At 39.6% G+C, this 18,048-nt stretch overlaps 4 protein-coding genes across 11 annotated transcripts in view; 3 read left to right on the forward strand and 1 right to left on the reverse strand.

Moving 5' to 3' along the window:
• The window catches only part of LOC125801348 (zinc finger protein 239-like), a 111,674-nt gene extending 102,895 nt beyond the window's left edge, over nt 1-8,779 (reverse strand). Inside the window, exon 1 of one of the 2 annotated variants that reach the window (XR_007438676.1) lies at nt 8,413-8,779. The gene's annotated coding sequence lies outside the window, so the exon portion shown is untranslated. The remainder of the gene's footprint in view (nt 1-8,412) is intronic. The other variant, XM_049477924.1, reaches the window with a different exon arrangement.
• The window catches only part of LOC125801199 (zinc finger protein 271-like), an 883,173-nt gene that overhangs the window by 622,255 nt on the left and 242,870 nt on the right, over nt 1-18,048 (forward strand). The gene's annotated exons all lie outside the window — the stretch shown is intronic.
• Nucleotides 1-18,048, forward strand: part of LOC111190863 (zinc finger protein ZFP2-like) — a 671,215-nt gene that overhangs the window by 94,521 nt on the left and 558,646 nt on the right. The gene's annotated exons all lie outside the window — the stretch shown is intronic.
• On the forward strand, nt 140-5,060 carry LOC111196291 (uncharacterized). 6 transcript variants are annotated; one of them, XM_049477261.1, is made up of 7 exons: nt 140-417; nt 674-786; nt 990-1,079; nt 1,467-1,553; nt 1,974-2,060; nt 2,420-3,911; nt 4,394-5,060. In XM_049477261.1, the coding sequence occupies exons 2-7, from the start codon at nt 681-683 to the stop codon at nt 4,614-4,616; spliced, it is 2,085 nt and encodes a 694-aa protein (XP_049333218.1). In that variant the 5' UTR covers nt 140-417; nt 674-680; the 3' UTR covers nt 4,617-5,060. The 6 variants fall into 6 exon arrangements, with proteins under 6 accessions (XP_049333218.1, XP_049333220.1, XP_049333221.1 ...); XM_049477263.1 differs by lacking the exon at nt 1,974-2,060; XM_049477264.1 differs by lacking the exon at nt 1,467-1,553.

Raw genomic sequence — 18,048 nt, forward strand, 5'->3', positions numbered from 1 at the left:
AACTCTCTCCATCAAAACGAACACGCAGGGGAGTTGTACCCCGGATGGTGGATGGGGGTAACCCATCTTTCATTTTCTTTTTACAACAATATATATATATATATATATATATATATATATATATATATATATATATATATATCGTCGCTGTCCGATGAAAAACACGTATCTCCAGTTTTTGCGTTTTTTACTTTTTTTCATGTGTTGAATGTGGGAATGCATCTCTACCTATCCATACAAGTGAAGATGAAAATGACCAATCAAAAGTCTGAAAAATCGCTCATCTGTTTTCCGCGTATCTCCATTGGCTGCTAGACCTGTCTGTCAAACCGCGTATCTCCTCCTCCCAACCCCCGCCACCTCTCTCTGTGGACGTGAAGAAAGTTGTTCTCCGGCAGCGTAGCTCAAACACTCAAGGTAAGAATTAAACTGTATCCGTTTTAACTAGTCGCTAACACGTGTAAATATGTGTCACAGTTCTATGTTACTTCATTTGAGCAGTGTTTATTACAGATTTTCGTTCGTAATAAGGTTAACTTGCTTAAAGGCTAGTCAGCTAAGTTAACTAGCTAGCTAGCTAGTTGTCTAAAACACACATTAGCTAGCTAGCTAACTAGTTAACCGAGGGTCAGGCAGTTAACGTTATGTTTTGTGTGAAATCTGTCTCTTTCAGACCAGAAATGTCTCTCTCATTGAAAGAGCTATGTGCACTGGTAAATGTACCGTATGATAGGACACTGGAGGAAAAGGTGTTTAGTGAGGAAGATGAGGAAGACGAGGAAGAGGGTGAGGCTGTAAGGCAAGAAGAAGTCGTGTTAGGATGCATTGAGTCCTCTTGTGAGGAGCAAGGTTTATGGAAAATGTGTATTAACATTAAGTCAGACAGAGTAAAGATTTCAGAATTTAAGTTTTTACTCTTCAAAACAAAGCCTGAATTCGGTCAACTAGTGCAGGCACTGTTACAATATTTTCTTTTCTTTTTATTGAAGATGCACTTTGCCCCAGAAATATCTCTGGACAAGAACAGGCCACTGAGGATGTGCAAGATCAGGTGGAACATAATGAATCCGAAAAAGACGGTATGTGTCTGAAAAACACACAGAGGGAGAGAAGTGTGGGTGTGAGAGAGAAAGAGAGACTATTTAACCCATAAAAGTTTAGACCCAGTTTTGAATATTGATACAAAATCCCTAAGATACTTTACCTGAGATATTTACCTGTTTATTTCTTATTACATGAGAAAGGGGGTACATAACTTAATATTTTAAGGTTAAAATTCCAATGTAACATAAATGATAAGAATAATTTAGTAATTTGAATTTTAACATTTTGTTCTAGAAATAATTTCAGAGCTAGTTATATGAAAAGTAAAGGGTTTAGGACACGTAATTATGAGATCTATTGGGCTGAGCACTGGAAATGCAAGAAAGCAAATAGCAAATTTTTCTGTTGTTTTTTTATTAAAGATGCACATTGTTCAAAAAATATCTCTGGACAAGAGGATGCTGCTGATGGACAAGATCAAATGGCACACAATGGATCTGAACTAGTGGGTATGTGTGTGTCTCTCTCTCTCTCTCCCTTTTTCTCTCTCTCTCTCTCACACACACACACACACACACACACACACACACACACACACACACGGATGGACTTGTTATCCCATAAGAGCTCAGACCCGGTTCTGAATATTGATACAAAATCCCTGAGATACTTACCTGAGATACTTACCTGAGATACTTACCTGAGATACTTACCTGTTTAAGGTTAAAATTCCAATGTAACATAAATGACAAGACTAATTTCATAACTTGAATTTTAACATTTTGTTCTAGAAATAATTTCAGAGCTAGTTATATGAAAAGTAACACATTTTAAAGGGTTTGGGACACGTAATTATGAGATCTATTGGGCTGAGCACTGGAAATGCAAGAAAGCAAATAACAAATTTTTCTGTTGTTTTTTTATTAAAGATGCACATTGTTCAAGAAATATCTCTGGACAAGAGGATGCTGCTGATGGACAAGATCAAATGGCACACAATGGATCTGAACTAGTGGGTATGTGTGTGTCTCTCTCTCTCTTTCTCTCTCTCTCACACACACACACACACACACACACACGGATGTACTTGTTATCCCATAAGAGCTCAGACCCGGTTCTGAATATTGATACAAAATCCCTGAGATACTTACCTGAGATACTTACCTGTTTAAGGTTAAAATTCCAATGTAACATAAATGACAAGACTAATTTCATAACTTGAATTTTAACATTTTGTTCTAGAAATAATTTCAGAGCTAGTTATATGAAAAGTAACACTTTACACTTTAGCGTTTGGGACACTCGTTGTGTTTTTTTTATTTTTATTAAACACTTGAAATGAAGTAAGAATGTTTGTTTGTTTTTTTCCTTCAAGAGGGCAATAAAGAAAATGATGTAGCTGAGGAGGCTTTAGGTGGAGAGTCTCGCATGGGAAGACCAAAAAGGCGGACAAACACAGAGACCTGGAAAGTCAACACTCAGAAAAGGAGAAGAATGATGGGTCAGTCATATCTTGGAAGAAGGCAAAATGAGGAAGTGACGAGGGAAGAAAGAAAAATGGGTAGGCCATGCCAGTCTGTATTTTGTAGGAAATCGAAAAAGCTGCACTGTGAAGCAATACAGGAAGCGGACAGGGAGGCAATTTTTAAATACTTCTGGGAAAAATTAGACTGGAGGGAGAGGAAAATTTATGTTGTGTCACTGGTAGATGTAGGCCCTGTGAGAAGACGACGGACAGGAGAAGAACAGTCAAGGAGGTCAGCATCCATTCTGTGTCACCTTAAAGTGGATGGCAAAAGGACCAGGGTATGTCAGAGCATGTTTCTTTCAACACTAGGGATCAAGCAGTGGTGCTTTCTAAGTTGGGTTGGCCGGAGAGAGCCTGAAAAGATAAAGAAAACCAGCATCAGGAATGAAGAGGTTGAGTTCCTTCAGCAGTTTCTAAAGGACCTTCCTAAGGTTCCATCTCATTACTGCAGATCTTCCTCTACAAAAATGTACTTGGAACCTCTTTTTAAATCCATCAGCCATCTTCATTCTGAATACACCCATGCTTGTGCAGAAAATAATGTCCAGTCTCTTTCAAGACAAGTATTCAGTAGCATTTTTAACCAATTAAATCTCTCGCTGTTTCACCCCAAGAAAGATCAGTGCAATACGTGCTGTTCATATAAAGTTGGAAACATAGATGCTGGCACATGGGAAGAACATTGCAGGAAGAAGGAGTCAGCAAGAGTGAGCAAGCAGGAAGATAAAAACAATGCAACTGAGAAAACAATGGTGGTGTGTATGGATCTGCAGGGTTTACTTCTTTGCCCCAAACTTCAAGCCTCAGCACTCTACTATAAAACCAAGCTTGGTGTCCACAACTTCACAATGTACAACATGGCAACCCATGATGCTACTAATTATTTGTGGCATGAAGGGGAAGGTGGACTCACAGCTAATGAATTTGCTTCATGTATCATCCACTTCCTTGAGGAACACAGCATGCATGATGAATACATCTTATGGAGTGATGGATGCAGCTATCAAAATCGCAACATAGTTTTAAGCAATGCTCTGCTGAAGTTTGCAACTGAGAAGCAAAAGGTCGTTACCCAGAAGTACTTGGAAAAAGGGCATACACAAATGGAATGCGACTCCGTGCACAGTGTGATAGAGAGAAGACTGAGAGACAGAGACATCCATGTTCCAGCCGAGTATGCCACGGTGATCAGAGCAGCACGGTCCAATCCCAGGCCATACAATGTGCAATATGTCAACCACAGTTTCTTCCAGGACTACAGCAAGCTGAAGCTTTGTAAGTCCATCCGTCCTGGCAAAAACCCTGGAGAATCAACTGTGTTTGACCTCCGGGCTATCAGGTATGCTCCATGACATAGATTCTCATCTGTCTCACTCTAGTACGCTCAATTATGTCTCATTGAGTTGCACAAACATAAATAAAAAATTAACAAAACAGACATTCGCGATTAAGATAATGGCAGTTCTTATCACCACCCGACTGATATATCCCTGGTATCATTACTGGTTATATTAAACTGTTGTTATACTTACCTTAGCACTTTGAATGACCGTTGTGTATGAAAGGTGCTATATAAATAAACTTGCCTTGCCTTAGATGCTTACCTGTTATACTTACCATAGATGCTTACCTGTTATACTTACCTGTTAAACTTACCATAGATGCTTACCTGTTATACTTACCATAGATGCTTACCTGTTATACTTACCTGTTATAAATTTGCACACTTTTTGTGTTTTTTACCATTTGCTCTCTTCCCTCTGTTTTCCTTTGATCTCCTGGCCCCTTTCCCATTCTTACTTTTCACCCTCTTTTTCTCAGGTACAACGTGGATGGTACCATGGACTACAAAACTGTCCATGCAGATGACTGGACACCTTACCTCTCACCCACTCTTAGGAAGAGGAACAGTGACACCACAGTGCTACCACTGTACACATCCAGCCTGAGAATCAAGGCGCTGAAATACAAGCACCTCCAAGAACTTAAGAATTTCATTCCCAAGGACTTTCATGGATTTTATGATTCACTTAACTATGAGTGATATGCATCACCAGTCTGCAGGTTCACTGTTTAATGTGGAGTTGGCTCACGTGTGTACATAAAAAAAAAAAAAGCCACAGACCATTTTCTTGAGTCTGACTGTGAGTCTCAAAACATGATTTATGTGTTTTCCTAATGATTTCCCACAAGTAATTCAGATTTGTATCCAATATCTACATGGAATTTAGTTATTTATCAAAAAGAGATATAACATTTTATTAGTAGTTGATACAGGTTATTCTATTGAAATGTTTGTTGGTTTGTATGTTTTTTCTTGTACATATCTGAAATTTATATGAGGTTTTTATTAAATGATTGACGTTTCCTCGTACAGTAAATAATAACTTGATTTATAAATTACATTGTCTGTAACTTTTAAATTTGTATTAGTTGAAAGGTATCTAAGTGACATAGTAAAACATTTCTTAATAAATCTATAAATATCTGTCATGTTGTGTTCTTGATGCAGAATAGATTAAAATATAACAAATATTTTACAATGCAGTATTTCTGAATTATATTTCTGAATTATTCAGATTTTAGTGTTAAGAATTGTTCAGTAGGAATTTCCTAGCTAGTTATCTGGCTAAACTGATTTGTGAAAGACGTATGCATTGGTTGATTCCAAAAGGTGGGAGCAGAGGACACCAGGAGCATGCATCCTGCCTCTTTAAAAGGCAGTAAGGTATTGTGCAAAACAATATGTAAACAGTCCAGGTCTTGCTAATATAATCAACTGTTTAAATATGCTGTGTTGGGGAAAACCCGTTTTGTAGAAAAATATTTTCGTAGTTTTTTTTAATGTAATGTTTGGTCTCTTTTGGGGTATGAGGATCAGCTGATCGCGCATTTCCGCGCGTCAGATATTAAACCAGCATGGAAACAATAAGTCACACTAAGGATTCAGTGTGATTTTTAGTCAATAACAGTAATACTAGACTCTGCTCCCGTTAAAACATGATTTATACCGGTAGAGTGTAAGGAGAGCGTTCAAACTGCGCAGCTTGGTGGACGTGACTCTTTGGAATTCACTGTAACGCCCGCGTATGGAACACCCGCGTATGTCCTTTTTGCCGTGTACAAAGCACGTAAGTCCATTTAACATATAAAACTATAGAACTTAAGAAATCAAAATAATATATATGAATTTTAGAACTAAATTATATGTAAACAGCGTTATCTGTTGTTTATTTTACCCAATATTATTTAATTAAAAACGTTTTTTGCTTTTCCTGAAAAGTCCGGTTTTTGGAGATACGTGCTTTTCATCGGACAGCGACGATATATATATATATATATATATATATATATATATTTACACACACACACACACACCGGAACAATAATTATTTTTATATTATTATATTATTTTTATATTATTAATAATTATAATAATAATAAATTAATATTATCAATATTACTATTAATAATATTAGTACAATATCTATTAATATAATATATGTATATTAACAATAATAGTTTTAAAAAAGTTTAATGTTTATTAAACATTTATATATAAACATATGACTTATTTATTTAGCCATATGTATCTGTAGGAGTATTTTATTAATGCCAAAGTACATCCTTTTGTAATTTAAATTTCAAAATATGTATAATATTTATGATTACAACACTTTTTTACATTTTTAGGGTGTAATACTGAATAAATACTGCATAATAATCGATATTTGTGGATCGATTGAGTGCGCTGTTTCAGGGGAGGATTCAACAAAGATGTTCTTTAAGACGTTCTTTAATCTCCTTTGTTAATTTTCACGTTGCGAAGCTCTTTGGGAAACACTCGCAGAACTGGCTCGTTCTTTACTCACGTCATTCGTTAGTTCGTTCGTTATTCGCTAAGGTTGTTCGTTTTCGGGAAACCCACCCCAGAGGCTTTGTTCCAGTAGCAATAATAGTATCAGTTTATTATTCATCTACTACATCAGTCTAGTGCATTTAAGTATTTATTCAAGAATATGATTTGCTGTTTTTATTGATGTTTATATATATATTATATATATATATATATATTTTTTAATTTAAGTTGTATAATTCTTTGTTATTTTGTATTATGTTTGTTATTTATATCATACCGTTTATTATAAATACTGTTTTTGCAAATGGAGATATTTATGCAGTACATGTTTATCTACATGCTAAAATATAAATTTGGGATTTAATTTACTTAAATACTGTTGTGTGTTGTTTATATTTTATACATGATACTTTGTAATAAATTTATTAATTTACTATACACTTTAAATTGTGTTATTTATATAATTGTTTTACAGCCAGTTGCAAAAAATGTCAAAGTGCCAATAGCACAGCTTTAAATTTTCTTTCTTGAAAAGTGTTCTCTGTTCAATATTGCACAGTTCTAAAAATTTGGGGCCACAATTGGTTTTCCGCTGAGGGCATGTGTGTGTGTGTGTGTGTGTGTGTGTGTGTGTGTGTGTGTGTGTGTGTGTTAGTGTTAGAGCTCTGCAAATCTCTGTTGGCCCAATGTGCAAATACCCATTGGTCCGATTTGGGCTGCCCATATGGGGGCGGTACCGCACCAACCTCATTGGCCCAGTGTGGGCATGTTTGCTGGGTTGTATCATGACATTATTCTCACCAAACAAAATCACATCATAAAACATTTTACTATTGCTAACACATTTGTAAATCTGTACATAAAAATACTGTGTGGAGCATGCACCATGTTTTTTTAATGCGTCACGAACAATGTAGAAAAATACTGAATAACAAAAGCAGTTTTGTTAAAAGGATACAGCAACTGGATATAGGGGCACATTACATTATTTTTAAAGGTAAGTTACAGTTTAGCCACCTTTACCTTATCAAGCCAATGCTAGCGACCTAGCCAAGCTAGCTAGCAATTCCAAACATCACATACTACCAACAGCGTGAATGTCCTAAAAACATGAATTTGTTATTAGTTGTTGATATATAGCCTAAATGGTAGGATAATGTACACACAGTTTGTAATGGTTAATCCTTTTCGTTATATAGTTAACTTTAACCGTTAGGTGTGTTATTCTGCTATAACACCACTGGGTCATTTTACAAGCTAATATTTTAGGTTTTTTTTCTGTCAGGATGAGTGAGGCAGGCTGTGTGGTGAGGACCAGGTCGATATGATTACTCATTTATCTATCTATCTATCTATCTATCTATCTATCTATCTATCTATCTATCTATCTATCTATCTATCTATCTATCTAATTAATTAATTTAAACACTGATTTAATATTTTTTCTCTCTTTTTTAAAGAGCATAATATAAAATATTTCAGCATGAAAGCTCATATTTGTAATGTGTAACAAATATGTATTAAACACCTTAATCAGTGTAAATTAATGCTCTGGGGAATCGCTGGAAGCGCATTTTCTTTATTTGCGTAGTTTTGGCACTAATTTAGCTCCATAGGTGGAGTGGAGACAGCGAGGCACCGAAGGACAAAAAAAATGACGTTGTAAAAATACTGTGGGCTCTGCGACACTTTGCAGAGCACAAGCGCAACGACAGGGAGGCAGAGAGACAGCGACATACTGAAGGAAAAAAAAAACGGATCCCAAATAGGATCCTAAAACGCTCCCATTGTGGAATCGTTCACAAAGAGCCGACGCTTAGAGCTGCATCGTTCTCGAACGACACATAACTGCTGAGCAGAGCTAGAAGATCCAGTGCTGGTGGTGTAAATGCTGCACATGCTGAAGGTGGTGAAGGTGGTGTTGGTGTAGGAGTGAATGTAGAACAGCGTGATGAAGAAAGAGAGAGAAACTTCTCCATACCTTCTGTAGTTCAGCTGATCCTGCTCTTCCTCCTCAGGCGCTGCGAAAGAACTGCAGAGCCCGAAGCTCAGCCTCACTCGGGTAATGTAGAGCTCCGCCCCCTCCATATCACATTACACCCCATCACCGCGCTGAATGGAGCTAAACAGCTAAAACTCTCATTTAAAACAGCGTAGAACTACTTCTATGGGGCTTTTCTTTCATTTTACAAATTAGAATAAAGTATTTCACTAAAATAGGAAAGAAAATATTTTTTAATGTGATACTTACAGTTTTTTTTTTATTATGAGTCTCTGAACTTGGCATTTGAGAAGATTAAAGGAGAATAAATTGCCTGTTCTGCATATTTCCAGATGCCCTAAATCCAGATTCTCAAATAGTCTGTTGAATTATGGAGTGAATTTTGTGCCAAAAGTTTTACGCAAAAAAATAAAATCCGCAATCAAAATGTTAAGAATCAAAAGCAAAAAGTGTATGTTGCAAATTCAAAACAGAAAAAAATATATCAAATATATATTTTTAAATATACTTGTTTACTTTATTATTCTTTGCAGTTATTTGAAAATTATTTCTGTTTGGATTTTGCCAGTCTTTGCTTTTATTTATGTGTTTTTGTGAATTTTCTGGGGATTTTTTGGGGATTTTTCTGTTAAAGACTTTTGCTTCTGGAATCTCTTGTTTGCTTCTGCTTCAGATTTTTGCTTCTGAGTTTTGGCACAGTTTTCACGGGTGGGCGGGGCTTAGAAGAAGGCCTTCCCCCTGAATTTCCATTGGTCAGCTGGTTCTGGACTGACGGTTCCCTGAACCCTCCACTGAGACTGACCACGCCCTCAAACACCCCGCCAGCTTCAAGCGTCCTTCCAAACACGGAGTGAACAGCAGCTTCCAGCAAACAGCAGCAGCAGCAGATACTTTTACAATTAAATATTATACAAACGTTATGCTTAATGTTATATTATTCCCAGGCTCTCTTGCCACTGTGCCGCCCCAAAATTTACAAGATGAATCCACATGAACACCACCGCAAAATTGTATGTACCTGTGAGAAACTCAGGGTTTTCTAAAGGACCAAACTTTACAAGTGTCAATAAAAAAATGCAGATTTAACTAGAACTGCAGTGTGTTTATTAAGTTGGCTTGGAAAAGCCAACTTACTGTTCTTCGTAATATTATTAAGTTGGCTTGGAAAAGCCAACTTACTGTTCTTCGTAATCTTATTATTATTAAGTTGGCTTGGAAAAGCCAACTTATTGTTCTTCGTAATCTTCTTATTATTATTATTAAGTTGGCTTGGAAAAGCCAACTTACTGTTCTTCGTAATCTTATTCTTATTATTATTATTAAGTTGGCTTGGAAAAGCCAACTTATTGTTCTTCGTAATCTTCTTATTTTTATTATTATTAAGTTGGCTTGGAAAAGCCAACTTCTTGTTCTTCGTAATCTTCTTCTTCTTATTATTATTAAGTTGGCTTGGAAAAGCCAACTTATTGTTCTTCGTAATCTTCTTATTATTATTATTAAGTTGGCTTGGAAAAGCCAACTTCTTGTTCTTCGTAATCTTCTTATTAAGTTGGCTTGGAAAAGCCAACTTATTGTTCTTCGTAATCTTCTTCTTATTATTATTATTCCGCGCTTTTTTTGTTGTACGCATCTCCTCCTACAGCTTTTGACGTACAATCACGAAATTTTACAGTATCGTAGTACCTATAGCGGTTCAGGTTGCTTGTGCTTTTTGAAGCGATATATCGTACGGTTTTCGTAAAAACTTCGTAAACGTACGCATTTTTTTCCCATAGGAATGAATGGGGACAAATTTTAAACGTCCGTAACTGCCACAATTTTTGAGATACGAACACCAAATTCGGCGAGCTTATAGATCTTATCGAGATCTTTAAATTAATAGGAGGTTGCGAAGTGATACGACGTACGGTTTTCGTACAATTGTCGTACGAAGTTTTCCCATAGAAATGAATGGGGGGCCCAGAGTTCCATCTCACACACGAGCAGCTCTGCGCACGGAACCCCTTCTCTCCCCTGCTCCTCCAGTACTGTGAGTGTATGGAGGAGCTGCTGTATGGAGCAGCTGTCAGTAAAAAGTTTGGACACCCCGGCACCCCAGCCAGGTTTTAGCAACCACCTATTAACTGCTTAGCAACCACCTGGAAAACGTTAGCAACTGCCTAGCAACCACTTAGCAACTGCCTAGCAACCACCTGGAATACGTTAGCAACTGCCTAGCAACCACTTAGCAACCACCTGGAAAACGTTAGCAACTGCCTAGCAACAACTTAGCAACTGCCTAGCAACCACCTGGAAAACGTTAGCAACTGCCTAGCAACCACTTAGCAACCACCTGGAAAACGTTAGCAACTCCCTAGCAACCACTTAGCAACTGCCTAGCAACCACTTGGAAAACGTTAGCAACTGCCTAGCAACCACTTAGCAACTGCCTAGCAACCACCTGGAAAACGTTAGCAACTGCCTAGCAACCACTTAGCAACCACCTGGAAAACGTTAGCAACTGCCTAGCAACCACTTAGCAGCTGCCTAGCAACCACCTGGAATATGTTAGCAACTACCTAGCAACCACTTAGCAACCACCTGGAAAATGTTAGCAACTGCCTAGCAACCACTTAGCAACTGCCTAGCAACCACTTGGAAAACGTTAGCAACTGCCTAGCAACCACTTAGCAACTGCCTAGCAACCACCTGGAAAACGTTAGCAACTGCCTAGCAACCACTTAGCAACCACCTGGAAAACGTTAGCAACTGCCTACCAACCACTTAGCAACCACCTGGAAAACGTTAGCAACTGCCTAGCAACCACTTAGCAACTGCCTAGCAACCACCTGGAATACGTTAGCAACTGCCTAGCAACCACTTAGCAACCACCTGGAAAACGTTAGCAACTGCCTAGCAACCACTTAGCAACTGCCTAGCAACCACCTGGAATATGTTAGCAACTGCCTAGCAACCACTTAGGAACCACCTGGAAAACGTTAGCAACTGCCTAGCAACCACTAAGCAACTGCCTAGCAACCACTTGGAAAACGTTAGCAACTGCCTAGCAACCACTTAGCAACTGCCTAGCAACCACCTGGAATATGTTAGCAACTGCCTAGCAACCACTTAGCAACCACTTGGAAAACATTAGCAACTGCCTAGGAACCACTTAGCAACCACCTGGAAAACGTTAGCAACTGCCTAGCAACCACTTAGCAACTGCCTAGCAACCACTTGGAAAACGTTAGCAACTGCCTAGCAACCACCTGGAATACGTTAGCAACTGCCTAGCAGCCACGTAGCAACTGCCTAGCAACCACCTGGAATACGTTAGCAACTGCCTAGCAACCACTTAGCAACTGCCAAGAAACCACCTGGAAAACATTAGCATCTGCCTAGCAACCACTTAGCAACTGCCTAGCAACCACCTGGGAAACGTTAGCAACTGCCTAGCAACACATTAGCAATCAAAAGTTTAACCAAAAGTTTTACGATTTCAGCATTTAAACAAGCGTTTTTAGATTTCAGCGTTTAACCAAACATTTTTAGATTTCAGCGTTTAACCAAACGTTTTTAGATTTCAGCGTTTAATCAAACGTTTTTAGATTTCAGCGTTTAACCAAATGTTTTTAGATTTCAGCGTTTAACCAAATGTTTTTAGATTTCAGCGTTTTTAGCATTTAGCGTTTAGTCAAAAGTTAACAGCATGTCAATGACTCTTCACACTCTTCAGACGGAAAAAGCTTAGCAACCATTTTAACTTTTTAACGTTATTAGCGTTCTTTTCCAAGCCAACTTAAAGTTTGTTCACGAACTTTACCTTTTCTAGTTAAGTTGGCTTGGAAAAGCCAACTTCTTGTTCTTCGTAATCTTCTTATTATTATTAAGTTGGCTTGGAAAAGCCAACTTATTGTTCTTCGTAATCTTCTTATTAAGTTGGCTTGGAAAAGCCAACTTATTGTTCTTCGTAATCTTCTTATTTTTTTTATTATTATTCTCGCCACGTTTTATAAACAACTACTCCTCCTAGAGCTTTCGAGCTAGAACCACGAAACTTCACACGATGGTAGAACTTATAGCCGTGGGGTGTGCTTGTGCTTTTTGGAGCGATACATCGTACGATTTTCGTAAAAACTTCGTAAACGTACGCCCTTTTTCCCATAGACAATGAACTAGGAGAATTTTGAACGGCCGTGAACGTCACAATATTTAAGATATGAAGCTGAAATTCGGATGACCTATAGAACTTATTGAGTTCTTTCCGAAAATATGCTTTACGAAACGATACGTCGTACGGATTTCGTACAAATGTCGTACGAAGTTTTCCCATAGAAATGAATGGGGGGCCCAGAGTTCCATCTCACACACGAGCAGCTCTGCGCACGGAACCCCTTCTCTCCCCTGCTCCTCCAGTACTGTGAGTGTATGGAGGAGCTGCTGTATGGAGCAGCTATCAGTCAAAAGTTTGGACACCCCGGCACCCAAGCCAGGGCTTAGCAACCACCTATTAACTGCTTAGCAACCACCTGGAAAACGTTAGCAACTGCCTAGCAACCACTTAGCAACACCTTAGCAACCAACTGGAAAACGTTAGCAACTGCCTAGCAACCACTTAGTAACCACCTGGAATACATTAGCAACTTCCTAGCAACCACTTAGCAACCACTTTAGAATTTATAGCAACTGCCTAGCAACCAGTTAGCAACATCTTAGCAACCACCTGGAAAACGTTAGCAAATGCCTAGCAACCACTTAGCAACCACTTTAGAAACAATAGCAACTGTCTAGCAACCACTTAGCAACACCTTAACAACCACTAGGAAAACGTTAGCAACTGCCTAGCAACCACTTAGCAACACCTTAACAACCACTAGGAAAATGTTAGCAACCGCTTAGCAACCACTTAGCAACCACTTTAGAAATGATAGCAACAGCCTAGCAACCACTTAGCAACACCTTAGCAACCACTAGGAAAACGTTAGCAACTGCCTAGCAACCACTTAGCAACCACTTTAGAAATGATAGCAACTGCCTAGCAACCACTTAGCAACCACTTAGCAACCACTAGGAAAGCGTTAGCAACTGCCTAGCAACCACTTAGCAACCACTTTAGATATTAAAGCAACTGCCTAGCAACCAGTTAGCAACACTTAGCAACCACCTGGAAAACGTTAGCAAATGCCTAGCAACCACTTAGCAACCACTTTAGAAACAATAGCAACTGCCTAGCAACCACTTAGCAACACCTTAACAACCACTAGGAAAACGTTAGCAACTGCCTAGCAACCACTTAGCAACCACCTTACAAACGATAGCAACTGCCTAGCAACCACTTAGCAACACCTTAACAACCACTAGGAAAATGTTAGCAACCGCTTAGCAACCACTTAGCAACCACTTTAGAAATGATAGCAACAGCCTAGCAACCACTTAGCAACACCTTAGCAACCACTAGGAAAACGTTAGCAACTGCCTAGCAACCACTTAGCAACCACTTTAGAAATGATAGCAACTGCCTAGCAACCACTTAGCAACCACTTAGCAACCACTAGGAAAACGTTAGCAACTGCCTAGCAACCACTTAGCAACCACTTTAGATATTAAAGCAACTGCCTAGCAACCACTTAGCAACACCTTAACAACCACTAGGAAAACGTTAGCTACTGCCTAGCAACCACTTAGCAACCACTTTAGAAATGATAGCAACTGCCTAGCAACCAGTTAGCAACACTTAGCAACCACCTGGAAAACGTTAGCAACTGCCTAGCAACCACTTAGCAACCACTTTAGAAACAATAGCAACTGCCTAGCAACCACTTAGCAACACCTTAACAACCACTAGGAAAACGTTAGCTACTGCCTAGCAACCACTTAGCAACACTTTAGCAACCACTAGGAAAATGTTAGCAACTGCCTAGCAACCAGTTAGCAACACCTTAGCAACCTCCAGGAAAACGTTAGAAACTGCCTAGCAACAGCTTAGCAACCACTTTAGAAACGATAGCAACTGCCCAGCAACCACTTAGCAACCACTTTAGAAATGAAAGCAACTGCCTAGCAACCATTTAGCAACCACTTAGCAACCACCTGGAAAACGTTAGCAACTGCCTAGCAACCACTTAGCAACCACTTTAGAAATGATAGCAACTGCCTAGCAACCACTTAGCAACACCTTAGCAACCACCAGGAAAACTTTAGAAACTGCCTAGCAACAGCTTAGCAACCACTTTAGAAACGATAGCATCTGCCTAGCAACCACTTAGCAACACCTTAACAACCACTAGGAAAACATCAGCAACTGCCTAGCAACCACTTAGCAAGCACTTTATAAATGATAGCAACTGCCTAGCAACCACTTAGCAACACCTTAGCAACCACTAGGAAAACGTTAGCAACTGCCTAGCAACCACTTAGCAACCACTTTAGATATTAAAGCAACTGCCTAGCAACCACTTAGCAACACCTTAACAACCACTAGGAAAACGTTAGCTACTGCCTAGCAACCACTTAGCAACCACTTTAGAAATGATAGCAACTGCCTAGCAACCAGTTAGCAACACTTAGCAACCACCTGGAAAACGTTAGCAACTGCCTAGCAACCACTTAGCAACCACTTTAGAAACAATAGCAACTGCCTAGCAACCACTTAGCAACACCTTAACAACCACTAGGAAAACGTTAGCTACTGCCTAGCAACCACTTAGCAACACTTTAGCAACCACTAGGAAAATGTTAGCAACTGCCTAGCAACCAGTTAGCAACACCTTAGCAACCTCCAGGAAAACGTTAGAAACTGCCTAGCAACAGCTTAGCAACCACTTTAGAAACGATAGCAACTGCCCAGCAACCACTTAGCAACCACTTTAGAAATGAAAGCAACTGCCTAGCAACCATTTAGCAACCACTTAGCAACCACCTGGAAAACGTTAGCAACTGCCTAGCAACCACTTAGCAACCACTTTAGAAATGATAGCAACTGCCTAGCAACCACTTAGCAACACCTTAGCAACCACCAGGAAAACTTTAGAAACTGCCTAGCAACAGCTTAGCAACCACTTTAGAAACGATAGCATCTGCCTAGCAACCACTTAGCAACACCTTAACAACCACTAGGAAAACATCAGCAACTGCCTAGCAACCACTTAGCAAGCACTTTATAAATGATAGCAACTGCCTAGCAACCACTTAGCAACACCTTAGCAACCACTAGGAAAACGTTAGCAACTGCCTAGCAACCACTTAGCAACCACTTTAGAAATTATAGCAACTGCCTAGCAACCAGTTAGCTACACTTTAGCCACGACCTGGAAAATGTTAGCAACTGCCTAGCAACCACTTTAGAAATTATAGCAACTGCCTAGCAACCAGTTAACAATATCTTAGCAACCACCTGGAAAATGTTAACAACTGCCTAGCAACCACTTAGCAACCATGTGGAATATGTTAGCAACTGCCTAGTAACTGCTTAGCAACCACTTTAGAAACGATAGCAACGGCCTAGCAACCACTTAGCAACCACTTTAGAAACGATAGCAACTGCCTAGCAGCCACTTAGCAACAACTTAGCAACCACTAGGAAAACGTTAGCAACTGCCTAGCAACCACTTAGCAACCACTTTAGTAATGATAGCAACTGCCTAGCAACCACTTAGCGACACCTTAGCAACCACTAGGAAAACGTTAGCAACTGCCTAGCAACCACTTTAGAAATTATGGCAACTGCCTAGCAACCACTTAACAACATCTTAGCAACCACCTGGAAAATGTTAGCAGCTGCCTAGCAACCACTTAGCAACCACGTGGAATATGTTAGCAACTGCTTAGCAACCACTTTAGAAATGATAGCAACTGCCTAGCAACCAGTTAGCTACACTTTAGCCACCACTTGGAAAACGTTAGCAACTGCTTAGCAACCACCTAGCAACCACTTAGCAACCATGTGGAATACATTAGCAACTGCCTAGCAAACGCTTAGCAACCACTTTAGAAATGATCACAACTGCCTAGCAACCACTAAGCAACCATTTTAACTTTTCAACGTTATTAGCGTACTTTTCCAAGCCAACTTAAAGTTCGTTCACGAACTTTGCCTTTTCTAGTTATTATTATTAAGTTGGCTTGGAAAAGCCAACTTCTTGTTCTTCGTAATCTTCTTCTTATTATTATTATTATTATTATTATTATTATTCTTCCTCACTTTTGTTAAACGCTACTCCTCCTAGGGCTTTTAACGTAGAATCACGAAACTTTCAGGGATCGTGGGACCTATAGTGAATTACGTTGCTTGTGCTTTTTGGAGCGATATATCGTACGGTTTTCGTAAAAACTTCGTAAACGTACGCCCTTTTTTCCATAGACAATGAACTAGAAGATTTTTGAACGGCTGTGAACGTCAGAATTTTTGAGATATGAAGACGAAATTCGGATGGTCTATAGAACTTAGTGAGTTCTTTCCGAAAATATGCTTTACGAAACGATACGTCGTACGGATTTCGTACAAATGTCGTACGAAGTTTTCCCATAGAAATGAATGGGGGGCCCAGAGTTCCATCTCACACACGAGCAGCTCTGCGCACGGAACCCCTTCTCTCCCCTGCTCCTCCAGTACTGTGAGTGTATGGAGGAGCTGCTGTATGGAGCAGCTATCAGTCAAAAGTTTGGACACCCCGGCACCCCAGCCAGGGTTTAGCAACCACCTATTAACTGCTTAGCAACCACCTGGAAAACGTTAGCAACTGCCTAGCAACCACTTAGCAACCACTTTAGAAATTATAGCAACTGCCTAGCAACCAGTTAGCAACACCTTAGCAACCACCTGGAAAACGTTAGCAACTGCCTAGCAACCACTTAGCAACACCTTAGCAACCACCTGGAAAACGTTAGCAACTGCCTAGCAACCACTTAGCAACCACTTTAGAAATTATAGCAACTGCCTAGCAACCAGTTAGCAACACCTTAGCAACCACCTGGAAAACATTAGAAACAGCCTAGCAACAGCTTAGCAACCACTTTAGAAACGATAGCAACTGCCTAGCAACCACTTAGCAACACCTTAGCAACCACTAGGAAAACGTTAGCAACTGCCTAGCAACCACTTAGCAACCACTTTAGAAATTATAGCAACTGCCTAGCAACCAGTTAGCAACACCTTAGCAACCACCTGGAAAATGTTAGCAACTGCCTAGCAACCACTTAGCAACACCTTAGCAACCACCTGGAAAACGTTAGCAACTGCCTAGCAACCACTTAGCAACCACTTTAGAAATGATAGCAACTGCCTAGCAACCAGTTAGCAACACCTTAGCAACCACCAGGAAAACGTTAGAAACAGCCTAGCAACAGCTTAGCAACCACTTTAGAAACGATAGCAACTGCCTAGCAACCACTTAGCAACACCTTAGCAACCACTAGGAAAACGTTAGCAACTGCCTAGCAACCACTTAGCAACTGCCTAGCAACCACCTGGAAAACGTTAGCAACTGCCTAGCAACCACTTAGCAACCACCTGGAAAACGTTAGCAACTGCCTAGCAACCACTTAGCAACTGCCTAGCAACCACTTGGAAAACGTTAGCAACTGCCTAGCAACCACTTAGCAACTGCCTAGCAACCACCTGGAATACGTTAGCAACTG

Source organism: Astyanax mexicanus, chromosome 4 (genome assembly GCF_023375975.1).
Source record: "Astyanax mexicanus isolate ESR-SI-001 chromosome 4, AstMex3_surface, whole genome shotgun sequence".
Classification (NCBI taxonomy): Eukaryota; Metazoa; Chordata; class Actinopteri; order Characiformes; family Acestrorhamphidae; genus Astyanax; species Astyanax mexicanus.

Coding starts and splice junctions, on each gene's coding strand:
- LOC111196291 (XM_049477261.1), top strand. CDS start 681: ATGTCTCTCTCATTGAAAGAGCTATGTGCACTGGTAAATGTACCGTAT. Junction 787..989: donor TGAGGAAGACGAGGAAGAGG/GTGAGGCTGTAA, acceptor TTTTTATTGAAG/ATGCACTTTGCCCCAGAAAT. Junction 1,554..1,973: donor CAATGGATCTGAACTAGTGG/GTATGTGTGTGT, acceptor TTTTTATTAAAG/ATGCACATTGTTCAAGAAAT.